Source organism: Odontomachus brunneus, unplaced genomic scaffold (genome assembly GCF_010583005.1).
Source record: "Odontomachus brunneus isolate Ranch 3 - 2012 unplaced genomic scaffold, Obru_v1 Obru_scaffold_005, whole genome shotgun sequence".
NCBI lineage: Eukaryota > Metazoa > Arthropoda > Insecta > Hymenoptera > Formicidae > Odontomachus > Odontomachus brunneus.
In genome coordinates, this window is record NW_022639455.1 from 3,070,281 (window position 1) to 3,097,832 (window position 27,552).

Here is a 27,552-nt window from a genome sequence, read left to right on the forward strand (position 1 = left end):
GCTGCGGCTTCAGTTTGTTTCAGTCGCTCCTACACGCCGGACGTGTCGCACACGTCTTTCACAACCCAACACACGCACGCCAGTCACATACACGCATACGCACACACGCTGTGTGCACGTGCGTACTCGCTCTAGCGATTCGCGCGATTGGCTCTCGCGAGAACGAAGCCGTTTCTTCAGTCAAGCGCAACTGCTCGAACGCAACGCATGTGTACGCTCGTCCGCGTCTTCCTCGAGAACGAGCAGCCAGAGGAGCCGACGGAGTCGTTGTCGGAGAAGTTTCCCGCATTCTCAAACGAGATCGCCGAACTCGTCACCGACGTCTAATAGTACACACGCGCCCACATCCACGTATTCGACGTTTCCCGCGCACTTTTCGCTCGCGGTAAGTACACAAGCAATAATAACGCGGCCACTGTGTATGGAAAGTCGCTGTTTCCAACTTGACTTGATATTTCCGACAGTTATCCACTGTATGAAGCGAACTTGAACAACTATCGTCATAAGATACCGTGTTCTAAGGACTCGGAAAACATGCGTCATCGATAAGCAGAAATAAAAGTTGTAATTTGATCGCAGTTCAAACGATCAGTTTTGTTTGTACTTTGTTTTCCTCCAAGACAGTACGTCGGTTAGAAGATACTATATAGATACTCAACAATTTTACCGATGAAATATTGATTTTTTTCTACAAAGTTTACATCGCATATTGGTTGCACAAAATTGCAAGTGCTTTTACACACTGAAAGTACGTGTAAGGAATAATCTCAAGCTCTCTATCAGTTGGCATAAATATTTACTTGATACCAAAGTTCTGCAGTCTGTAACGCGTGTTTGCTTGGCTAACGAAAATTTCAAGAAACATTTCTATATCTTTACAACTGAATTTGGAAGCCTAAAAATACACGGAAAGTTTGCAGAAAAATTCCTATGTATGCGTGGTTACGTTTCCTGCTAGTAAAACAAAGCAGCACATCTTATTTATATAAGATATATATATGTACAAGAAATACGAAAAAAAATAGTACGATCGTGTTTAATGACGATCACCGTCGCGCGTTATCGAAAACGAGTCTTCCGACCGGATCATTACAGATTTGTTCGTTACAGTATTATTGTTTGTGTTTTGTTTTCCGCGCAAAGTTCGCTCATAGACTCGTGATTTTGCTACGTAAGCGCACTAGCTGCGCAAGAGCTCGAACAAACAGATTGTTTGTTATCTCACTGATCAGCTGCTCGAATATCTTGCCGTGACATATAAACACTTTGCAAAACAGTTTATTTAATGCGCATTATATTTTTTATAATGTAAATGCGAATATTTTCAGCGCGACATAAATATTCTGTATGGAAAAAACGCGATTCCGTTAGTGTAACTGTATTTAAGAGGAAAACTTGGTTATAGGAAAGATTCCTGGAGATTTCTACGTAGTCAATTCCTAGTTATCTCCAGGCGAGATAATTTTAATGCAACTGAATTATCAGATGGATGTTTTTGATTATAATAACAAAAATATTATTTCTCGTTAGCAAATTTCAGTTACACGAACTGAAATCTTGTAATAAGCCGCGTAGCGAGCAGGTTACGGCTAGTAAATCTTCCTAGAGACATATTCCATGGACTAAGAAATATGAAAATTTATATAGACGTGTTATGTAGTCACGTCATTAATTTTGTTTACACTAATCATTGCCAGCTTCGCCACAAAGGAATGCGAAGTAACGTTTGAAAAGCGGATAAGACGCGATAATATCATAATGAAACCGTTTGAAAGCATCTACTTCGCATGAATATTTTGCTCGAACTCATATATATATATAATGGCTAATTTAAATAACTTTACATGTATCTACATGCATGACGTCAACGAATCTACGCACTCGAAGGCAAATATCAGGGCTATGAACTATTACACCACGACCGGAGACGCAACGTCATTTATACGTCAACGATTAAAGCAAAAATAATTTATTCAGTTACCGGAGAAAATGTTGCGCTCATCGTGCTCAATGCATTTGTCATATGCGGTTGATAACATCCTCACGCGTACCTCCCACGAAATGCAAAATCATGCATGAATCATATAAAAAACTCAAGTATAAAACAGTCTGATGCTATAAGATTAAAAGCGGAAAATCTTGCATAATAAAGTTACCTTCATAACAGACTGAAACTAGCACCTGAATTAATTTACGAACTTAAGCGTACGTAGTCATAACAATTGCAAATGCATTGTACGATTGGAGAAACGAGTAAACAACGACTTACATGTTCTCCCGTTAGTCCTTAAAATTACACAGGATAGAGAGAGAGAGAGAGAGAGAGAGAGAGAGAGAGAGAGAGAGAGTCCACGCGAGAAGCAAATAATCGGGATGATGAATATCAAGGTCTGCGTAATCATCGCACGCAATTCATTGCATCAATCTGCTTTGAGCTCGCTGAAAGCTCGTCATTCTCGTCCCGATGACACTCGTAGCATACATTCACGCGGACCTTGTTCATTCGATGACATCAGTGAAAAGCTCACGAGTTTGTAAAAGAGAAAACATGTTTACACATTGCGGTAGACATCGCCGGTATATGCAATCCCGTTGAGCACTTTGTTGGCATAATAGGCTCGCTCGTGCGACAATGCAAGTGCGGGAAATTGTAGACGGTAAAAACGCGTCCACAAGTGTTCTGTTCATATTTGTTTCTGCCAAGGTACGCTAACAATGAAACACAATAATGACACGACAAATTTCCAATGACGTGACAGGCATCGCGAACTTTGATCCATGATTAAACATTGGAATGTCTCGGAATCTCGAGTTGAATTTCCGGGTACTCGAGAATCTTAACATTTTATCAGATTATCCGTCGGATTAAACGAGATTAATTCCTTTTAAATTTACTTCATCAAACAACTTTTGATTTATAAATAAACAATAAATTATTAGGCAAATTACTTTTTCAAGCTAAAGAAGCAACAATGTTCAAAAATTTATTTAAGGAAAATCACTCAATGAATATCTAGTTTACTTTCAAACAATGAAATTTTTTGGCCCACTTTTAAAAAAATCAAAATTTTTTTGTGAAGAGCTGCAAACAATGGATACTGTGACGTCATTTCCGCGCGTACAAAATAATTTAAAAAAATTTTTAAACAAGTATATTATTTAATTGCATGGAAAAAATAATTCTGTTGGTGCAACCAAATTTTCGGTTGCTCAGAGATCAAACGAAAACTCGGCTGTAGGAACAGAAAAATTCTTTTATGAGGCTCCTGTATAGTCAATTGTTCTCAGTTGCCTCAACCGAGTTCTAATATCATTGAATCTTCAGACGAATATTTACGGTTGCGACAACAGAAATATTACTTTTCATAACAGAGATATCGTTTCTGGTCACCTAATTTGCAGTTTGTTTCTATTTGGTTGCACCAACTGAAATTTTTTTTGCGTGCACATATGATATTTTCAAACATATTCACTTAATAGTTTTTTTTTAAATAAATTAACGAATATTATTGCTCTTTTGGCCTGAAAAAAATTATTTGTCCCAATTAAAAGTAATTATATTAGCTAAAACATTCCATTTTTATATTAGCTAAAATATTTCATTTTACAATCTATCTTATATGCATTATTTTATATCATATATAACATATTTAACATAAATGCAGAAGGAAACAACTTCAACAATTCGTACCTTTGACGTAGCTCTCGATAGCATCGCACGATTGTTCGTATTTGGCGTGATGCAATTATGGTGCAATAATACACGTGGCTCACGTTGAAAACAAACGCGCGAGTTAGGCAAGATCAAAGGGCCCTCTCGAAAATGAGGATTTTCTCGTGAATGTGCCCATTGCATAATGTCTTCATTGCCGCTCGTGTACGCGTTGGCTCGGTGAAACTAACTTCGCGTCTCCTGCGCTTTGATCTTATTTCGGAGAGACGCGCTGAATCAACGAAAGCTCAAGGCTATCGCGTGAGATACGCCAGAGATCACATACTCGAAATCTCTGTATTCCGAGAAAGTGTATCACGTACAAACGAAACTCGACTGAAAGGAGACACATGTGAGGAGAGAAGTTCATTCGCAACGAGATATAAGCCCCGGAAACGAGCGTAACCATCCCTCTCCCCAATCTGAAATAAATTGAGTGTTTTGAAAGAAACATTCGCGGCCGATGAATATGCATTCTCAGTCGTGCAACAACGCTGACATAAGTCACGGAATATTCAACACGAGTTCATTCCCGAGTTCCTCATGAATCGAATATCGTCACACCGAGTCCCTATATTTCAGTCCGTTATCTGACTCTGTCAGATTTTCTTCTGTCAGATTCTTTTTCTCTTCTAAAAATTAGATTTTCGCGAGGAAGCAGCAGAAAGCGATAAGCCCAAACACTGTCCTTGCGGTAAGGACGATCGAAAATAGACGTAAACCCGTGATTGTGTATTCAGTGCCAGGTCCATGGCCAAGTGAATCTTCACCTGGATGAAGGCCAGCCGACATCTCTACCGCGCATCCGGATATTCTACTTTTGTGTCGTTATTCGGCGATGTCGGTCACGCGAATTCACCACGGTCCTAAAACAACGGGTCACGAGATCCGCTGCTGCGTATCGCGCGAATCGGGCGTCAACAACGCGAGGATCATCAAAAATATCGTAGATTGTATCGGGATGAAGTAAAGCGAAGTAGACTGGAGCACGTTGAAGTAAGTCAGTGTAAAACTGCGTGACCTAGATTACAATCGGAGCTGAGAAAAATACGTCAGCAGGAAGATATTTGTAGACGACTCGGACATAAGATCCATCTTGACGGGTTTGACGTTTAGAATACTATTTGAGTCGAGAAGATCGCGAGTTCTTTTGTTTGCTTCTTACACGTTACTTATCGCGCTGACTTCCACTGTTTGTTCAAAAGCTCAACTGACGATTGAATTACCCGAGACACGGCAAATAAATACAATTTCAAACAGATACATCTTTTACATACACAGAAAAATACGTATTACGTTCAAATAAATGTTATTTGTTTCAAGTGTTATCTATTTCCGAAGATTATATATCAAATCTCTATTGTAAATTCATTAAATTTTACAAAATACATTCTGAATTCTGGTAAGGTCAGTACTTCAATCAAGAATATAAAATGAAAAAAAAAATTAATTTGCATAACATAATTTGCATTACATAGAGTCGAATTATTTTTCCGATAGAGTTTTACAATATGTGTATTTGTGTACTTATAGAAAAAAATTTAAAAAATAGTAAATATTTGATAGATATTAATAACATATTTACTTAAATCTAAATTTTTTTATTTAAATAGAATAAACAATTGCTTATGAAAAACTAAAACGTTTTCTTTTCTTAAAGAATATTAAGAAAATGTATATTTTCTTATTTAAAAAAATATTTTATATAAAAAGTAGATATGTTGTTAATATACACCAACTAAATATTTACTATTTTTTAGATATCTCTCTCGGTGTAAAGAGAATAAATTCTTTTTTTCATACGTGATAATAAACTTCTCTAAACAAAATTTATGACAAATATATTTTAAGATTGTTATCAAAAAGAAATATTCTTTGTTGAAGATAATCACTACTTAAAAGAATAAAAAACTAAATGATCGCTTTTCTTAACAATAGAATTATATTTTTCTATATGTAGATAGATATATTTTTCACCTCGTTTTATTGCCTCTCTATAAATCGCGATTGTTTTCCACAACACAATTAATTATACTTTCCAACTTATTCAGATACGGTAGTATCATGGTGTCAATCACCGCGGTAACAGTCACCGCACTCAACCGCGTTAATTTCTCGGAGGAAATCGAGGGGACTAATTAATGCGCGCCGTAACGAACAATGTGTCAGAAACCACATAGGTGCAATTGAGATCGACTTTCCTCCCGCGACGTTAATTGTAGAAAGCCATATTTTATGGTCACACAGTCTCGCTGGCACAACGTAAGTCGACTTGGTGAATTCGTACGCGACTTATTATTAAGTCCCAGAATTTTCGCACGAGGAAACTGGTCGCCGAGGCAATTCGACAGTTATTAAGTGCGGTGCGATTTTTAGCCATGAAACAGGAAGAGTTAATAACACGCGGTAGCTCTACGACCGAATTACTTTCGCCACGAGTAACAGTTCGCCCTCAGTTTTTGCTCGGCAAGAGGAGCGGAGGGCGGAGAGGGTGATGGTGCGTGGATTGCGTACAGATTATGTAAATATATGCATCGAACGAAATTACATAACGCACGTGTCACACGAACGAATCGAGGAAGTCGGCGCACATCGTCCAGGGAATCACATGTGTCTCTATCTCTTTGTTCCCTCTTTCTCTCTTAAATTAAAAAATTGGTCCGTCGGAAACTCGTTCAATCTATCGACAAGGTAATCCCCGCGCGAGATAACGACACAAAGAGACGATGATCAATAGCGAGAAATAATATCGGGTGACACGATTAATCACAGATGCGTGTTTGTCGCATGATCGCATGATGCAAGGGTCAGATGAATTAATTTCATATACTCTACGGAGAAATTTAAAATAAAGCCGTATATCGCGATATACGGTGAATCATCGTTTTAATTTGGTTATTAATAATCGTGCGCGATCTGTTCGATATGGAAGAAGAACAAAGTTCAACGAGTCTTAGGCTCGTATTAATAGTCGTTATTTGAAATTTGTTTCAAGTGAAATTTCCAGATTTCAATTTGGAGTCAGACGTAAGTTTTTCAGTGGAATCACAATTACAAATACAATGTCACACATATCGTACGATTAAATTGAAAAACTTAGATCTAAACTCAAATTTGAATTCAAGCTTTAAATTCAAATCTAAATATCTCACTTGAAGAAGTTTCAACTAACGACTATTAATAACAATCGTATACTCCCCGAAATAAATAAATAAATAAATATATATATATATATATAATATAAATATATTATATAGTTATATATAATTAAGAGGTAAAACAAAAAAGGTGTCATGAAAATCGTTTGCCGTGGCGGAACGAAAGGCACGAAGATAATTTAACGTGAATCACCGAGTTCACGCTTTATGTTTTCCGTGTTAATATAAATCGTGACTTTGACCGTCTCAAACGAACGATGACTCATCACACATCGATGATAAGAAACATCATTTGCCGTGCTTACGTCGTATTCGCATCGCAAACGGTAATTAATCTTTTTCATGAAATCCTTTCATAAAAATTATTTTCAAAAGCTTTATTAGTCCGCAGCGAAAATTTCCAAAATATTTGTTTATTTTTCGCGAATCGCCTACATATAGAAAATTATCATTCTACTACGAAATGCAACTGCTTAATTTGAATAGGAGAGAGAGAAAGAGAGAGAGGGTTGTTGAAATCATACTGGTCTCTTAAATCACATCTGATCTTTTCGAATGTTTATAACACGCATAAAATAAGATAAAATTTGATATTTTTTTGTTTATATTTCTTATTGTTCATTTATTTCTTATTTTGAACGTTAGATGTTCATATTTAATAATAATAAAGAAATTTATGAGTTACAATTTTTTCGGCAATTCTCCCTTACTGGCTATCTTCAACAAAAGATATCTTCATATTAAAAGTCTTAAAATATATTCATAAATTTTCTAAATGCTCATTGCCGTATAAAACTTCACCGAAGAAAAGTTACTTCGATTCTATATAATAGAAGCAAACCGGATTTTTATTGTGATTTAATATTTTTAATAGAAAAATGCCAAACTTACTAAGATCCAAAATATATTTTGAATAAATTTGATGTTTATACTAGAAAAAAATACTTGATAATTTATGTGTGGGATATAAAGTTTACTTCTGCGAATAAATCTTATATTCCACAAATAAAGTTTCAAATATTTAATATGATAAACTTACGATAGATATATAAGCGGATATATAAATTTACGAAATATATGAAACAAGTAACATTTACTTGAATGCATTTTTCTAAATGTACTTGTACATTTATTTTGCGTGTATTCATTTCTACAGTTACTTCACTTTGTAACGAGCAATACTAAGCGGCCACAAACGTCATCATCTGTTTGAGAACCGCGACGACGAATCAACAATGACTAGTGGCGCGCGCGCGACCTCGAGACTTCGCGTTCTAGCTCGAAAGTCTTTCGCGAGATTTTGGCTCTTGGCCGAATGACTCGCGAAACCATCGCAATATATCGCAGCGGTAAACAACAGATAAGACATTGTGTAACGAAACGGCACAGGTCGATGTACTGCGGTGTAAAAGGAAATATCAAACAATGTCAACAAAACGGAGAGAGATATTTCGTAATCTGTCACAATTAAAAATTCGCATGTTTTTGCGACAATCATTAAATCGCCCAACCGTTCGCGTCGTCACCTGGCCATGGTCGCGATAGCGCGTGTTAGGCAATCGTCCAAGTGTTTAAATCTGCATTTCGGCGCATTCCGAGGGGAAACGTACGGGACGTTTCGTTGAGCCTCGACATGCTTTTAACGCGTGTTTACTGATGCGGGGAGTAATGAACCGCGAATTGTTTGTAACCGGAACAATTTGTATCGCAATTATTGTCATATTATCTTAAAGACAAAGGAATTTATAGATACACGTGTATATTCGGCCAAACGATGTTTTATGCTATAGTAGTATCTAGTGTTTCTAAAATATAAATAATACATATACTGAAGGAAAAAAACATCAAAAGAGATAAGAAATATTTATTCAGTGGATACTGATAATATACATTTACTTGTACTATTTTTTCCTTGAGAAGAAAAAGAAATTTGTTGTCAATGAGAAAATATATTTTCCCAAAACGCACCGCATGTTGCTTTTCACGAAAGTGATTTATTCCATTTAAACAAAAAAATTTAGACTTAAGTAAATATATTGTTAGCACCCACCGAAGAAATATGCTTTATTTTCCAGGCATTTTTTCTCTTAGTATACGAAATGAAAGGATAGTCGACTATTGGAGAATATTCGACCTATTTCTCGGTTACAAAATCCTATAATAATTTTTGTTATAAACTTCTCTTTGTGTAGTTATGAATCTGTTGCGAAACTGATATCTGTGCTACTTTTACGATTCATGTACCACTTATGAGATTAACATATATTTTGCAGTGTTCACCTAAAAATATCTCGAGCGACACACGAGATATCGATCCGGCTCGTTTTTGGACCCGGTCGATGTTAAGTATTTGTTATCTGCATCTATTAATAGCGCTCGCGTACCCTTCTATCGACGATAGGACGTAGACGTTAACGAAATTTACACTCGTCACGTCAATGTCACAACAACGAGCGAACGAGTGGACAGACGAACGTCACGTTGGAATATTCCCGACATGTAATTTCGCGAAAATATTGTTCGGCATTTTGAAACCGGTCCAACTGATGGTCTGTATATCTCTTTCCTTTTTAAGTCTGCTCGCTTCGACGCGCAAAATTTAATAACCTTGTTAGAAGCACCCATTCGTGAAAATTCTCCCTTCCAAATTGTTGCAACGCAAACATCTGTTCGCATGAGATTCGAATATCCTGTGTATGAGACTTATACGACAATTTATAAACAGGATAATGGTTGGATGAGTAATTATGGAGTCACAGTCTTCATTAATCATGATTGACTGATGAAGACAGCGATTGCCGCATGGAGAATACCGAGACACGTTGAGAACCGCTGAGAAACTTTCTTATTTATCAGTCAAAGAGGCAAACCTCTCTCTAGTTACGAAGACTAAAAGATGAGGTCGTGGAGCATACACATTTTCTGCGAGAGAGCGCATAATCGATAATTTTTATGGCTCTCTGTACTCTTGAGACGTGAGTTGAAACTTTAACCGCCAACTTCTCACGCACATTGTTTCGTAGTATCGTTGTTACCTCGAATTTCCGCGTTATTTGCGCGAATTTTTTTCTAGAAAACTGCTAGTCAATTTGCATAGAAGTGGCTCACGCGAGACGTAACTTCTTTCAAAACGGCGCCAAGCAGCGAACGTCGTTCATATTTCAATATGTACACTGAGAAAAAATATCTAAAATTAACAAATATTTATTAGGTGAGCACCATTAACATATTTATTTAAATAAAAAGATTTTTATTTGATATGTTAATGATACCCACCTAAATAAATTTAATTTGTTAATTTTTAAATATTTTTTTCTCAGAGTATGTTCTCGCAGAAAAATAGTAGTAGTAAGATAAAAGTGCCAATGCCCGGACATTTTTATTATTTTGATTTTAAAATATAAATATTTAAATTCTTAACAAAAATATATATATAAATATTTAATATATACATATTCTATTCATACATATTGTATATTCTATGTTGAAAGTTTAAATACTCGTACTTGAAGATGAAAATAATAAGAATATCCAGAATTAAATACACGTCCGGAAATTGGTACTTTTATCTTAATAATAGCAATAGATTGCAGTAAGTTTGCTTTACAGCATTTTGAGTCATCTAGATCCCTAAGGATCTGCTGTGACTCTAGCCCAATATACTTCACACCGGGTTTAATAACTGAAAAATGTTGAATACATGAAAATATTGTGAATACATGAATATATTTTTCTGTAGACGACTTCAATTTTACTCAATAAAAAGTGAATTCAAATGAAATTATATAACTTATGAATTATACACATATCTGATACATACGTAAATCAAGCAGATCCTTGAAACGAAATAAAAACAAGCAACGCGCACAAGGTTAATGCGTACGAGGATTAAAAATGTCCTGCTCCTTTCGTGATTGGAATTACGAAAAACGTGACTTTTGCCGAGAATCCGAGGACAAACTGAGAATTATCCGCGCTAAATGCGCAGTTTCGTAAGGCGCCAATGCAGATAAATAAATTTAAACGTTACAAGCAGCAAGTAGATCCCGTCGCCATGCGGCGAGCGTTTCACTCGCGCAACCTTCTCTTTTACGCAAGCCGCAGGAAAGTGATCGACCTTTTTGCGCAGCTATTCTCCGAGCCGAGGAGCAAAGTAGGCTCTTGCCACGCGATAATGGTAGTCCGTCGTTCGCACGCTCGACTTCGGGAAGCGAATTAGGATACGAATTCATTATCAACGCTTTACTGCACTTTCATCGCATTCAACCTCTGGTCGTTTGATAATCGATGATTAAATTCTGCATTTAGTAATTCGCGATCCGTATAAAATTCGATCATTCTCAAGCGCCGTTAACGCGTGTTAGCAAAGCTCCGTGGCTAATGACTGTAAAATACGGTAGTGCACACGCTCACAATAAAATTTAATTAACGTGTAATTTACGTTGCGAAAAGTCGTGTGAGATATAGTCATTCGTTAGAGAATGGTGCAGACTGAAACGCAGTGCAAATGTAAACTGTTGTCTACATTTGTAAAAAAACAAAAAATGATATAAAAAATATTTATGTATGTATAATTTATTTATTTATTTATGTATGCATAATTGTATGTATTAAAACATTAATAATTTTGTAAATTTTTTGCATATTACTTTGAGAGAAAAAATACCTAAAAATAAAAAATATTTATTCCATGGGTATAACATATTTACTTGTTACTGATATATAAATCTACAACTAGTAGGAAATAAAAAGTCTTTTTAACTAAAGACGTATGGACTACCTATTAGTGAAAAAAAAAACTAAAAAAATCATAATTTTATAGGTTGCATCATTCTTGAATAACTATAGTCAATTGTTTATTCTATTTAAATAAAAGAATTTAGATTTAAGAAAATATTTTATCATAGTATTCACGGAATATTTTTTATATATTTTTTCTTCTAGTCTAGAAATTATATTAAAGAGAATAATATCGACAATATCAGCCGTATTAAAAGTCGTGTTCAAGACGCGAAAACGTTCAATGTATATATCGCAAAACGTGTTACCGATTAATTGCTAGATAATCATTACGTGGCGAATCGGAGCGATTACGTGGCGAGAAAAAAAGACACGAGCGAATATTGTTGCGCGAGCGTTTACGATGAAGAAAAGGCGACGGGATCTTTCCTTTTTAAAAGCGTTGCGACTCACCGACATGTGTCGAGTCGCCTGCAATCGCTTTTCTCATCGTCAAGACGTTCTGCCGTTGAAATGTGTTGAGATACCACCGTGGAGAGTTCCCTTATGTTGACCATTGTCCAATCGCGAAGACTCCTGCGCTGCACAGAAAAGGAGGGACGATACCGTCATTAAACCTTGACAGTGCCAGCTGCATGCAGCCCACGCGAGTTTCGCGAACAAAGTACAACGTTCAAGATTTTTACAGTGCGTGCACGTGTGCCGCCTACACATACCTTTAAAACCGAATGGCGGCCAAGCGAATTCGAGGCGCTTTGACTCTTTCTTCCTATTCCGTGTGTTCTTTCTCCATGGTCTATCATTATTCCACGTAAAGGTCACATGTTAATTTACGGAAAATCACCACGTGGCACGCGAACGGCTTGACCTGTAAGTGAAAGTATTACAAGTTAAATTAATTTCGACAGTTAACATCGAGCTGAAATGAAAAATAATATTAGAATGTGTTTTTGTTAATAGAAAAATCGCAAAGTCGTTGAGTACCCAGATAGCACAGCGAATTCAAAAAGAATTCAGTCGTATGTCACCAATTCTGAGTTCATTTTTAGATGCAAAAAAAATTCTTTCCACTGAACTAAACTTTAAAGAATTCTTTTTGCATCTGAAAATGAACTCAGAATTAGTAACATACGATTGAATTCTTTTTGAATTCTCTATGCTATCTGGGTAAGGAATAAAAAAATATTTTCGCTGCATTTCAGCAAATATACTTAATAAATGTTATCTGAATCAAATGTACTGTTGAAAGACTATGCAATTGAAAGATTTAACATGACATTAATATTGATCTTGATTTCTCTACATTTCGCAACGTAGAGCGTAAGTATAACAACTCGGCTGAATAGATCAATATAAGTGCGGAGATAAGAACATAAATACTTCGATCAATAAAAGTTCAGTTCAATAACTGCACGAGTGTGCATTAATAAGCAACGTTTCGTAGCATTCGTCACTTTATATACTCTATATCGTTAGAGTGTCTTATAACGACAGTGTATAAACTATTTTTAATCAATTATATTGAAGCATTTATATCGAGGCAGACGCGAACGGAAATTCATCATCATTTACATAAAAAAGAGACACGCATTGCCATTTTATTTACAGCGATAATAATTATTAACAGCGATTGAAAGAAACTGCCGCGGAACCATAATAAGCTTTAATATGCGCCTGACTCTTAATACATATGCAAAATTTTGATTGCGTAAATTTACACGCGGGATCGGAATTCGATAAGCAGAATTTCAAATTGCGACATTTAAAAGCATCGAAAGCGCGTATTATGCTACTTCCAGTGAAACAAGATTTAATGGACAATGCTGTGAGAAGACAAATTTCTTCGTCGAATTTTTTATGCGCGATACTAAAACATGGTCACCCTTATAATTTGTTCTAATCAAAAAATGTAAAATAAATATATCAATTTCTGGACACGTACTTGATCTTGAATATTCTTATTATTTCGGTCTTTAAATACTTAAATTTATTTATATTTAAATTTACTTATATTTAAATTTTCTACACAAAATATAACGTATACATCTAATATATTCATATTTTATGTCTTAAATCTAAATCTAAATATTCGTATTTAATAGATCAAAACAATAAGAATGTTCAGAATTAAATAAAATAAATATCCAATTCTAGAAAACACATATCTATAAACTTGAATATTCTTATTGTTTTGGTCTTTAAATACACATATTATCAAAATTAACATTCCCGACAGTCAAGAGTGTAACAATATTCCACAGTTCTCTAATATTTTAATATCTGTCGAAGGCGATATATTTTTCGAACGGGGCTCACTGTCCGCGATCGTTTCATGCTTTTTACTGGCCGAGATTGAGTCGGCGAAAATATCTGACTCGTTATATCTACTCGTCCACGCGATCTAATTCGATATTGATCGCGAAATTCGGTCGCCCCGCCATATTGCGCGTCTTCAATATGGAGCTGAAATGCTTCGCTGAAGGTTGAAATATTTCACGATCGTACTCGGCATCGATCGTGAAACAAACGCGAAGCCGCAGTCGCGTGACTGTTTCGCGACTTCCATCGAACGAGCTCGACTCTCGTCGAGGATGACCGAAATAACTTATAATCCTACCTAATGGCCGTTAATAGAGCGAACTCGCCCGGTTCAAGCCAGCACGCGTCGGGTTTCCGCGAAGGAGGGACCATCGCCGTCGTTGTCGGGCTTTCCTGAATGGCGCGCGTGACGCATCGCGATGCCGACCGGAGCGTCATTTATTCCTGCCAGATGCGATTCGCGCGAAATACAACTAACGAGATTTACGCACTGCGACGAACGTGACAGGACGACCCGATGAGATTGCGGCGAGAGACGATGTGTAATGGCCGACTTATTGAGTTGATCGATCGAGCGTGATTTGTCTACTCGCCAATTCATGCGTATACATGCCCGACAACGTCAGGATACTTCGCTTCCGTGACGGTCGTTTTTATCTCAACTGAGAACTCGAATCCACGACGTATCCGTTGAGATGTTACTATCTTAAAAATTCACCTGACACCCTATTTTCAAAATCTAGAACCGTCTAGATGCCAGTCTTAACGTCGTTATATGACTGACCATGACGAACGCATTTTTAAGGCAACCCGGGAATAAACGCAGTACGCGCAATGGCTGACTTATGGATTGAGCCCGAATCTATCAATCTATTACCAAATTCATACATACGCAGAGTACTTCGTTTCGTAACGACCATTCTCGCTAATGATTATGTTCCATCCCCGCGCCCTGAGAATTAGAATCCGCGGAGTATCGTTGAACGGCAATTTTATTAAAATCTTACCTGTTTATCCTCTCCTCGAAGATCGAAGTCGCGACGCATCGCGGTGCCGGCCAAAACGTCATTGCGACGAACGCGACGTTCTTAGGGCGGTGACTCTTCGATAAACTACGAGCAATGGCTTATCGAGTTAACCAATCGAGTGCAAATCTATTAACTCATCCCGTTCCAAGTTCACATACACAATTTTATATACACGCAAAATATCTTGTCTCGATATGTTACATTCCATCCCGTGCTCTGAGGGTTCAAATCCGCGGAGTATCGACGAAATACCACGACAATCTCGTTAAAAAGTTTACCCAATTATCTTCTCCTCAAAAATCAAAGTCGTAGCGTCGTTCGCCAAACGCGTCATTCTTAGGGCAGCGACCCGTCGATAAACTACGCACAGTGGCGGACTTATCGAGCACGAATCTATTAATCCACCACGGAGTTCACATATATATTTATACGCCGAGTGCATTGTTTCGTAATGTCTATTCTCGTTCGAAATTATCTTGCATCCCCGCGCCTCGGAGGCACGATTCCACGGGGCAACATTAATTAAGATATCACGACAATCAAATTAAAAAGTTCATCTGTTTATTTTCTCCTCGAAGATCAAAACCGTGACGTATCGCAATGTCGGCCATAGCGTCGTTACACGAAAAACCGCAGGAAAAACTAACGCGATTTTGGAGGCCACGACTAACATATCGTTCACAGGACGACCTGACGATAAACCACGCGCAATAGCCGACTTATTAGGTTAACTACTCGAGCGCAAATTTTTCATCCACCGCTAAATTCACACACACATACATCATACACATCACATACATATATATGATACGCGGTTCGTAACGGTCATTCTCACCCAAGATTACGTTGCATCCCCGCGCCCTGAGATATCGAATCCGCGGAATATCGCTGACGTACCACGACGATCTCGATCGTTAAAGAATAATCTACCTGATATTCATGTCCTCGAAGAGACCAAGCCGTTGTAAAACTCGTCAACGAATCTCGCAGATCAGAACGGCCATTCACTCTGTCTGGCGCGCGAACCATCGGATTGAACGGAAGTTAACTCGCGCTCGCGCAACGGAAATCGTTCCGTCGTCGCGTTCGATTGGCTGATCGATGGCCGCGCGCGCACTCGTGAGGGCGCCAGTGACTTAATGATGTCGCGTTTCTTTGTTTCAGGCAGCGTCCGTGGCGACACTCAGTTCGAAACGCGCGCTAACGCCACCGGCCTACCACGTGATACGGCGCTGTATCGACCACCGGGCGACCGCGGCGCCGATTGGCCCGGTCGACTCGTGCCTCACGCGCAACGTCAGTTCGGGCTGCCGTCTGCTGGCAGTGTCAAGTGGGTTTCTTAGGTACGTTCTCTCGTCAACGAACAAAGGATCGGCGGAAGGCATCTCGCTTGTGACTTCTTCACGCTCCGTCACCGACCTCCGTGCGTGCATTGGTGTCCTGCACATCGACGTCCTGTCGTCAAGCGCGTCACGTCTTAATCGACAAATTCGCGTGACAAACACACACGTAGTGCTGCGACAGTGCTCGCGGTTCCACGGACGCTTTTGACAGCTCACTGTGACAGCGTCGCAACGAATCGTCGTCGAGTTTTCTCACTCGCCAGACGTTGTCATCGGCTGCCGAAGAGCGACCTGTGACCGACGTGTCGGGGGAGTCGTCGACGAGACACCACGACGTCCCGGAGATGATCGGCTGAATCTCCCGAGTCGGAAAGTCTCAGTGTCCCTCGGTGGTTTCTCTTCCTTCGTATCCTTTCTTTCTCCCTCCTTCTCTCTTTCTCTCTCCCTCTCGCGTGCCGTGGGAGAGAGTCGCAAGACTGACAGATATACATCTCCTTCGTAACGCTACCGCGAACTTCGAATACTCCGCTGATCGTGCTCCTCTGTTGGTCGAATCTCACCGCCAGTGGTGCGCGGACTTAAGATGTACAGTATGAACTACATCGGCAAGTTCATCAGCAACTTCCGCGACTTCTACAATGAGATCAACGCGGCGACCCTCACCGGTGCGATCGACGTCGTCGTCGTCGAGCAGCCGGACAGCTCCTTCTCGTGCTCGCCTTTCCACGTCCGCTTCGGCAAGCTCGGCGTACTTCGCTCCAGAGAAAAAGTGGTGAGTCTACGACGCATTAAAGACTATCGGGAATTTACCGCTGCGTAAGCGCTGATAATGGTGACAAAATATAATATTTAGTGTGTCATCTGATCAGAGTTATTGCTATACTGCTTGTTTTTCACGTTTTTGCTGTTTAACACATCCTGGGTAACTGGAAGAATTGCTTTCAAGGTCATAATTTGCTATGCATTCTTTTATTATAATTTTGTTTTCTAACTTTATCTTATAAGATATACATTATTTCTTATATCAGCTTTGTTAAGATGAATGGTTTTTTTTTTATACAAAAAGAAGAACCATCTATCTTTGTAAAAAAATGTTTTGAAATAAATATATTTCAAAATATTTTCGATTTTAAAGATGTAGAGATATCAAAAGTAACATTTTTTTGTTAAATACATTCTGAGTGATTAATTGGGAGAATTACTTTCAAAATTAATTCGCTATGTATTTTCCTTATAATTGTATTTTCTATCTTTATGTTGTAAGATGTATTGATTTTATATTAGTGTTGTTAAAGATCAATGGTTTTTCTTTTTATATGAGAAAAATATTTTCTGTTCTAAAAATATTAGAAGTTACTTTTTTGTTAAATATATTTTGCATTAGATATATTCTGGATGATTAATTGGAAGAATTACTTTCAAAGTCAATTCATTATGTATTCTCTCATTATAATTGTTTTCTATTTTTCTATTAATAAGATTATTTATTATTGTGCAAATATATGTAAAGATATCAGAGATCACTTTTTCTGTGTCTTTATTTAAAACTTATTATATATATATATATATATATATATATATATATATATATATATATATATATATATATATTTGTTAACTATTTATATTTACATATGCAAATACGCTTAAAATATACTTTGTTAGCTACAAGAGTTGTTTTTCTTACAGGTGGACATTGAGATAAATGGGGAACCTAGGCAAATTCATATGAAACTTGGGGATTCTGGTGAAGCCTTTTTTGTGGAAGAAGTTGGCTCAGATGGATCACCAACTGACAGAGAAATTCCACCACATCTGGCCTGTTCACCCATACCAGATGACAACTGTTTTCCACCCTCACGATTCAATCTCCTATCAGATCTGCCTCCAGAACAGAGAGAAAAAATTCTCATAGATTCTGTTCTTTCCATCGAACGCGAGAAATGGGAGCAGATGTCCGCCTTGCCGCCTGACCAACGAGAGAAATTCCTAATAGAACAATTCTCTGATCTCCCTGCGGAACATCGTGAGAAGTGGTTACAGATCGCCTCACTGACCGCGGAAGAGCGAGACGAGATGTTTAAGGAGAGCTTCGGCACTATATCGACACTGCAGAAGCAGCAGATGATCAGGGAACAATATTCCGCCTTAAAAACAGAGGACAAAGAGCGATTGTTTAAGGAAAATTTCCCGGAATTGCCGATCGAGCAGAGACAGAAATTTGAGAAAGCTTTACTGAGTGACTGGAAGGAGAAAGATGAAAAATGGGAGGAAAAGCGCGACAAGTCCAAAGACGAGGACGATGAAATATTCGATATGGATGGCATCAACGATGAAGAACCCAAAGTAACGATGTCAACGCCCAAATCCTTCGTAGCTGTTACCTCATCTGAGAGAATTCGCAAGATCAGCGTGGTGAAAAACGATTTCAGGCCAATCACGGACGATCCTCAAAGCAGCAGTAAAGAAAAGTCCAGCGACGAGTCGAACCCATCTTTGAGCAAGAAAAACTCAAAGGAGGAGAACGTCGAAGAGATAAAGAGTATTAGTTCCACCAAGAGGAAACGCAAGAGGAAGAGTATTATGAAGAAGAAAGGATCACAGAGAAAGACCAGCAATGGCAGCAGCAGCCAAACGGAGATGAGCGAGACCGATGTGATTGTTACCGAGGAATCGATCAACGAAACTGTAAGTAATACACTACCACTCTAATAAAAATGTTATGTTCCATTCTCATAATATATGTATTTATTGAAGATCCTGAAAAGTCCCACTCCAGTCACAGAAGACGAGAAGAAAAGTGCCTCAGTGGAAATGTCAATATCTCCTCAAGACACAGTCGAAATACGCCCAGAAACCGACTTTCACTTCTTCAGCGACACGGAAGTTACAAAGTATGTGATCTGCATGCAGTTTTTTCCGCGGTATACGTGAGATATATTTATTGACTCGTTGTGTTATCTTCGAAAGAAATCAGGAATCCAGACCGTCCTCGCCCGTTCAGTCGGACACGGAATTCGAGATGCGTAAGATCACTCAGGAGGGTAGCGAGAGGGAAGACGACAAGAGCCATCAGCAAAGCTGGAGATGGGGTGAACTGCCTAGCCCACCTCCGGAGCCAGCGCATATGTCGCACAGGAACTCGCTGAGTTCCTCAGCGACTGCTAATCAGCCGAACAACAGTTAGTATATAATTTTGTCATTAAGTTATTCGTTTATAGTCATACTATAAACGAGGTTCATGATTAACACACCACATTGTATATTTCTAAATGGAAAACGCCACTATCAGATCTTTCGTTTACTCGTTTATGTCTTGAGGGGCTAACAGTCGCGACTTCGTAATAAAATCTTAATATACCAGTATTCTTTCTTTTTATCTTAATCTTTCTTTTTCAACGGAAGAAACTAACTCCGAGTCGCTTGATCGCTAACTATTCGCTAACCGCTTTTTCAATGGCAGCAGATGCACACCGATCTATGCTCAGTGGCATGTTCTCCTTTATGAAGAAGACTTCTCGCGTAAGACACAATCCGGAATCAGAGGGAATTTATCTTAGCGATCTTAATGCCGACGAACTGGATCCCGAAGTTGCGGCACTTTATTTTCCCTCCTCACATCGAGGCCCGACAGTGGTTAAAGGTATATGGTAACGCTTTTGCTTCAGTGTAAATGTAGCGAACATACCCGACCGAGACTAACACTAACATTTTATTTATACTTTGTCCAAATTTTTTTTCATCATAGAATTACACAGAGAACATTTTTGCCGACAAGATAGGCGTTTAAAATTGACTATTGACTAAAGATTTAGAATATAGTAAAATTTGTATTTCTTACATGTGTATCTTAAGAACAGTAAGATATAACTTTCCGTTGTGGTAACAAGAAAAATAAATAACTAACGAAGCTACGCATATTTGTAAATAGAGTCTGCAATTTTTGTTGTTTTAATTAATTAAAACCAACTGGTTGTAGGTGTTGTTTCTTAATATAATATTTCATATTTTATGTACACAACTGCAATATATACGTGTATTTACAGATGGGAAAGCAGTGGATGAAGAAGACACAGAATCAGGTAATGGACCGAGTTTACCTCAAAGCCCCAACAGCGTTGAGGGAGCTATTGGTGGGCCGAAATCGGTGGACAGCGATTTCGAAGAACCAAAGCACTCAATATTTGACAACACTGTAGAAATAAGTTTGTCTCTGTGCGGTGGTCTGGACAGCGAGAACGGACCATCCAAGGAAGCTTTTCACGAAAATTTACTGCAGTTTGAAGATGTCTGTGCTGATCCGAAATTGTACGAGAATCCTAACTTGGTCGTGAAAATCAATGGAAAATTCTACAACTGGGCCACAGCCTGTCCGATAGTAATAACTTACGCCGTTTTCCAAAGACACTTACCGCAGAGTACGATCGAAAATCTGTACATGCCGTTACTGATGCACGAAAATAAGAAACAACAGAACAGTGGCAAGCCTGAAAGCCGTAGCGGATACAGCTCGTGGTTCTCTTGGAGACGTTCCACACAACCTACTAAAAAATCGCAGGATATTAGTCAAAGTAAGCTTATTGGATTTCATCCTGTACTAACAAACTTGCAGATTCTTTTTTATAGAAATATCGCAATTGCATATACTTCGAAATTAAATTATAATTGCTTATTAATTATCTATTTCACGATATCTTATATATACGTTATATAAATGTTTTTAACATTTCTGTCAATCTTCTTACAGCCGATGGAGTTGCCATGCAAACGTCCGAACAATCGTTGGAAGCAAAGGCCGCGATAAACGAAGAAGTACCTCCTACTAACAGGTAGATCTCTTAATTACTTCTCGATTTGCTTTCATGATTCGGTTTTTCGTTTTTTTTTTTTAATTCTATCAATTATATTTTATAGAGAAGCAAAGACTGAGGAAACTATAGATTCGTCAAATACACCCGAAGCTATAGAGACATGTACGAGATTGACATCCGCAAGCAAGGAAACTACACTCACGAAAACTGAGAAGGCGCGTGAGAGAGAAGGCGAAGGTTACAGTGGTAGCGAGGACTCCGACAGCAACCAGAACGAACCACCCGGTATAAAGATGCCCATAGAAAGAAGATCGTATTATGAGTCCACAGAGAAGTATCGTAAAACTTTGCGACTGTCATCCGAGCAGATAGTGAGTATTTTCACATACTCGTATATCAAGAGTATCGACTTAATCAAGCAATTTGATTTAATTGTTTAGTCAAATTTTCTTTATCGCGTTCAATGGAGACAAATTGCTTCTCAACGAAATGATAGCTGTGCTTGTACTTATTGTATAAGATGATTAGTTTTAAGTTTTTTTAACTAAGTTAATATTATAATAACTAACTATTGCTTGAAAATAAAAAAAATATATAAGTTTCGATTATTTTTTTAGGCGAGTCTCGGTCTAAAAGATGGTCCTAACGAAGTGGTCTTCAGCGTCACCACCGCTTACCAGGGCACAACTCGCTGCAAGTGTCATATTTATAAGTGGAAGTGGGACGACAAGATCGTCATCTCCGATATCGACGGCACTATCACGAAATCGGATGTTTTGGGTCACATTTTACCAATAGTTGGCAAAGACTGGGCTCAGTCTGGAGTCGCTCAACTGTTCACGAAAATCAAAAACAACGGCTACAAGCTTCTTTACCTATCGGCGAGAGCAATCGGCCAAGCTAAGGTTACCAGGGAATATCTGAAGAGCATAAGGCAGGGGGACCTGTCGTTGCCAGAGGGCCCCTTGCTTTTGAACCCCACCAGCTTAATTTCAGCGTTTCACCGTGAAGTGATCGAGAAAAAACCAGAGGAGTTCAAGATATCTTGTCTCAGTGATATTCAAGCGTTATTCCCTGAAGATTCTAAGCCATTTTATGCTGGATATGGAAATCGAATTAATGTAGGTGGAACGATATTTTATCAATTGTTAATCGTAATATAAACAACGAACTGTATGTAAAAATTATTTTATACATGCAGGACGTGTGGGCATATCGAGCAGTAAGCATTCCTATAATGCGGATCTTTACCATAAATCACCGAGGAGAATTAAAGCACGAGCTGACACAAACATTCCAATCTTCGTAAGTACTGCATTACTTGTTAATCATTTATTAAAATAATAAACTCACTTTGTGAGATTTCTTTTCTGTAAAAAGGAGCATGTAATAGCAGAATTAGGGAATGGAATCGTATGCATCTCTAACTATTGCTCAAATAATCGTGGACATAATGTTGTATTACTTGATTTTCCATAGCTTTGAATCTTGGGATTCGTTTCTTTGCATGATAGCATTTCTTATTACCATGGTAAACTTTCTGAATAATAGTTCTCCTTTTGAGTAACCTATTCTATTAGATACGCATAGTACTTTGTTATTTTTATCTATGTATTATCATTAGTGAAGTTATATGTTATATGTATTATCTATGTATTATCGTTAGTGAAGTTATATGTTATCTACAAATGATACTCAAGATGATTAATCAAGATTAATTGCAATCTTTATCGCATGACTCTAACACAACATTGGAATCTTACTGCTGAATTGTTAAACTTTTTTTGTAAACTAACTTTCGTATGCAGAACTTACTAACAAACTTTTACGATCTGAATTATTTATCTTAAGCATTTCGGGGAGACTTAAAGTAACAAACAAACTGGATATATTGTTTTGTACTAAACTGTGGTAAGCGCTTAAGCATTAAAGGAATGAAATTATTGGTTGCGAAGAAAGTACAAGCTTTTTCACAGAAGTTATTGATAGGTCGGATATTTCTGTGATTACAGTTACGCGTGTCAGTCCAATATCGTCAATGAGTTGTTCCCGCCACAACCCATGCCAAACGTCTACTGATAACGGCACAACCATATTCGTAGTTTTAATCAGGCGTACGAGTTAAATCGAATTGCAATCGTTTTTTGAAGTAACGCACAGTAACATCGACGATGTCCAACTGCGTTTGACGCGTCATTGCGTTATACTTGGAACACCGCCACGTATAACGCAATCTGCGCTCTTCATCTTCCAACAATTGACATGGTACAAAGACGCACGTGTTTACGCACTGTAATGAGAAAACACGCGAGCGATATGACAGTCAGGAGAGAAATTTGAATTTTTCAATACGCATACGTTCAGTTTAATATATATAAAACGCAATTAGTTGCTCTAGTATCACTGTACTATGTTTTGGGATATTTGGTTGTGCGACAACTCCTATCTACCTTCTTATGATTTATAGGGTAAGCACTTGTTTGTACCACTCGCTTCTTGTCACCGCTTTGACACACCTTGATTTTCAGTCATCCTAACATCTTATCACCAGGAAACAACTCGCACTTCTCATGCAGTTTCAGGCAGAGTTGAGAAGGATTATCGTTGACAATTCATAACGTTTTGAAGCATTGTCACTTGAACGATAGAAGAAAGAATGTAAATGTCGGGAAGCGTTCGTCAAGCTTCTGTCCGACTCATTTTTTCTTCATTTATTTACCATTCATATAATTGTTTGACTGAGCACTTGAGACGCACACATAATCACTATCGATCATAAATTATAATCCTGCTGTTTCTCCACATTTGTACCGTCGATCATAGCTTATCAGCTACACTCCCATTATTTTCTTTCGGTTTTCGTTTCGCTCATGACCGAATATGACTTGTGTGATTAACGGAGCATAATCATCCTCCTCGCAGTTTACATTATATATATACTAAGTATCTCCATTTATCGCATTGTACAAGCTTCATATTCGAATCCAGCCTCGTTTAACATTCGTATATATTTATTTCATACAACAGTGTAATATCTACGTGCTGAGCAACATTTTATACGACAGAATTCTCACTACGTTCGTTTTCGCATTGGTTCGCGTGTATTGATTAATTTTATATAAACGGGTTACGGGCACGCGCGGATAGTTGAAACATTCCTGTTTCAGCCATATTGACGGACATTATGACGAACTTGTGGCATACGTATTTAATAATCTTTATTCTTTTTCTTTCGTTGCAGATATTCGAACATGAGTTTCATCGTCGATCATCTGTTCCCGGCATGGCGCGAGGATGCGGCTGACGAGTTCAGCAACTTCGCATATTGGCGGGAGCCGATTCCTGAAGTACCAAAACTCGAAGAACTTTATGCTCAAACTCAAGCTACCTAGGAGACTCACTCTATTCCGCAACCAGTCATTCGCTTATACCACGAACCATCGTCGTTATATTTAAGCTAACTTTTATACCCTGTGCATCGATCGTAGTGGCCTTGGCAGGTGTGATTATCCATGTAACATGTTAGGAATCTCGAAAATACGAATGTATTTCACTTATTCAAGCTTTCGTCAAATGTAAACATATTATTTGGATATTAAGTCGTTGAGAGAGAGAGAGAGAGAGAGAGAGAGAGAGAGAGAGAGAGAGAGAGAGAAAGAGAGAGAAAGAGAGAGAGAAAGAAAATATCAACTAAATTGCTTTGGTAATACTTTTATGGATTCATTATGTAGATGATATAAAGGGTAAAATTTATTCAAGCTTAACATTCCAACTTCGTTATACATTTAAGTAATAAACAGTTCTTGTGTTGGAATATACGTGTATTCCATGTGTTAATTGGATCTAATCACACCTGTCAATGTACACAGCGTGCCTAGTAATTAGATACGATAAAAGTATGCTTCAGATGAACTTAAGTAAATCTTGTACACACAATGCTTGACATGGTTCTCAAGCTCTCCTATAAACGATAATTGCCGTCGGGTTCGGTATTAAATACACTTCAAAAAATTGATATCCATAAGAAATTTCATGATCTTGCGTGCAGCACGAGTCATCTATGTATTCATTCTCATAATGACATTCTCATTGCGCTAAAGAGCCTTGCTTGCCACCACCGCACGCACACACACACACACACACACACACGCGCGCGCGCGCGCGCGCGACTTTTATACAAGCAATTTTAATTGTCTGCGTACATGCTGTGAATTTTCTACATTGAGCTGCGCTGGAATTTTGCTTAGTGTAATTAGTGATAGTGTATCATCATAATTAGCATATAAGATATGTTAGTGGGCAGTTAGTAGGAGTATTTATACATCGCTTACGTTCCCTATTTTTATTCGGAGAATCGTAATTTATTTTTGTATGAGATCTCGATTAAGTTAGCGTGCTGTGAAATTGCCATATTTGAACGGATATCATTTACATTGTGATATTTCTGATCAAACTAGGGCTTACAAAGTAGATAATGTATACAGACGTGGATTTCCTTTGAACGTCAGCGTTAACGTAATCCCACGAAATATGAACGTGTCCTATATTCCGTATTCCATAAATCGTGCGTGATATAATTTTAATTTATTTAATTGTCCTCTCTAATTATGATTTTTGTAATATTACATTTTACCAGCCTTTGTCTTTCGTACGTTACCTAAACAATATAATTGACATATAGATTAAATGGTCGTTTTTTTTCTTTTTTTAGCTCGATTAAATTTAAAAGTATAGTCGACTGGTTCGTTCCTCATGCTTCTCAAAAGTGATGCCATTGAAGTAATAAAGGTACAATTACATCCAACCAAAGAGGATAGAGTTACATTCACAATAGATTATCTTATTAGGTAATAATTAAACTATAAATGTTTATGTAAATATACATTTTCATAAGAGATAGAAGAATAAAGTTAGGATCGAAACATAATTTATCTATAGAATACAAATTCTATATCTGTATGATAAAATAAGCTTCGATTTTAGTTTAATTTTTCTATCTGATTCTTATTAATGTATATATTTACACAAGCACTTGTAGTCAGTGATGATGCGCTCGTCGCAATGCAATGATATAGAAAAATTATCGAACGAATTACAGATAGTTTTAAATATTTTTGTTTAGTCAAATGTGATGTAGCACAGAAAAGTTTATAAGTTTAGTGGAGGAATTTGGGAATTAGATATTATGTATAGATTTTGTATTCTTGTTTGAGAATGCAGTTTCATTTAATAATTATTTTAATGTATAATGTGTATATTATACGAAATAAGCTTGTATTATATATTTGTAATTGTTAAATATTTAATTTGTAGCATTATATTATTTGTTTTGTTATGATTCATTACTTTGAGTACAAATAAATCCAGTCTTTTTGTAATTCCTTTTGATTCTGTTTATAATTTAGTTATGTATTATCATAACATACAGTTGTACTTTGTATAAAACTAATAGAATTTTCAATTTTTTGATATATACATTTAAACTTGAAAACTCGAAATAACATTACATAAAGTGAATATGTTTGTACAATTGGAGAATTGTTATATATGATATCTCCTTACTAAATAAAATTAATTTCTACGTAATAGAAAATATTTGATAATAATTTTATACACAACATGATAATGTTAAAATTGGTATTATGTATGGAATGATGCAGTGTCGATTGAGCTTTGTGTCAATAACAATTGTGTAAGATGATCTCATTCTCATAATATGTAATATGTTTCATCGAATTCAGTTTACTTAATTCTCTTGTCTTAGCAGTATTAGCACATCGCTATGCTTCTATATGTAGTAAATGTATGTCTTGTATCCTTTGAAAACATGAACAATAAAAACCACAAAAATGGCTACTTCATCATAATCGAATTATCATTTGATCATAATAATAAAAATTCTGTGCAACAAGGAATTAAAATGTTTTTTGTCTTGTTTCAATTTTATGTCGAAATATATTAGATGCGCAAATTAATTTGGTACTTTTTTTAAGAAATTGAGTTTTTATTTACAAGAAAATAATAAATCATATTAACGTTTGAAATAAGAGAAAGAGAGAGGTAACGGTTCTAATTTCGGGTCAAGCTTGATTCATTATATATTAAAATTCATGAAATATTCATGATATACATATTATGGTTAAAACACGGACAAAATATTTTTATATTCTTTAGTTCTTTTGCCATTGTATTCCAAAATTACTTTAACAAACATTGTTAATATTTAAGAAATATCAGTATATTTGTATCAGTATACCTGTATAAGCAGTTTCTCTTAATATTTGGTCGACAAATCTATGTAAATGAATGAAATACTCTAACATTAAATGACCTATAAATAGGACCGTTATTTTATATTCACTATAATTTTTTAATACTTTTCTTCATCTATCGGGCAGCTGCCAAATCCTCAGAAAAAAACGGCAATTTTAAATAAATAAA

General features: G+C 37.1%; 1 protein-coding gene and 1 long non-coding RNA gene across 6 annotated transcripts; one reads left to right on the forward strand and one right to left on the reverse strand.

Annotated features, from left to right (window-relative positions):
• On the forward strand, positions 1-26,978 carry LOC116848190 (phosphatidate phosphatase LPIN2). Of its 3 annotated transcripts, none has more exons than XM_032824026.1 (12): positions 1-385; positions 16,122-17,072; positions 17,990-18,988; positions 19,058-19,194; positions 19,271-19,482; positions 19,764-19,943; positions 20,347-20,871; positions 21,048-21,129; positions 21,215-21,482; positions 21,729-22,232; positions 22,313-22,416; positions 24,353-26,978. In XM_032824026.1, the coding sequence occupies exons 2-12, from the start codon at positions 16,884-16,886 to the stop codon at positions 24,501-24,503; spliced, it is 3,351 nt and encodes a 1,116-aa protein (XP_032679917.1). In that variant the 5' UTR covers positions 1-385; positions 16,122-16,883; the 3' UTR covers positions 24,504-26,978. The 3 variants fall into 3 exon arrangements, with proteins under 3 accessions (XP_032679917.1, XP_032679926.1, XP_032679936.1); XM_032824035.1 differs by having other exon boundaries at positions 19,767-19,943; XM_032824045.1 differs by lacking the exon at positions 19,764-19,943.
• On the reverse strand, positions 11,701-16,127 carry LOC116848213. Of its 3 annotated transcripts, none has more exons than XR_004378927.1 (3): positions 15,888-16,127; positions 12,327-12,478; positions 11,701-12,191 (listed from the first exon to the last, which is right to left on the reverse strand). It is a non-coding gene; the product is annotated as an uncharacterized LOC116848213 (long non-coding RNA). The 3 variants fall into 3 exon arrangements; XR_004378929.1 differs by lacking the exon at positions 15,888-16,127 and adding an exon at positions 14,937-14,982; XR_004378928.1 differs by lacking the exon at positions 15,888-16,127 and adding an exon at positions 14,228-14,745.
• Positions 26,979-27,552: the final 574 nt, after the last annotated feature.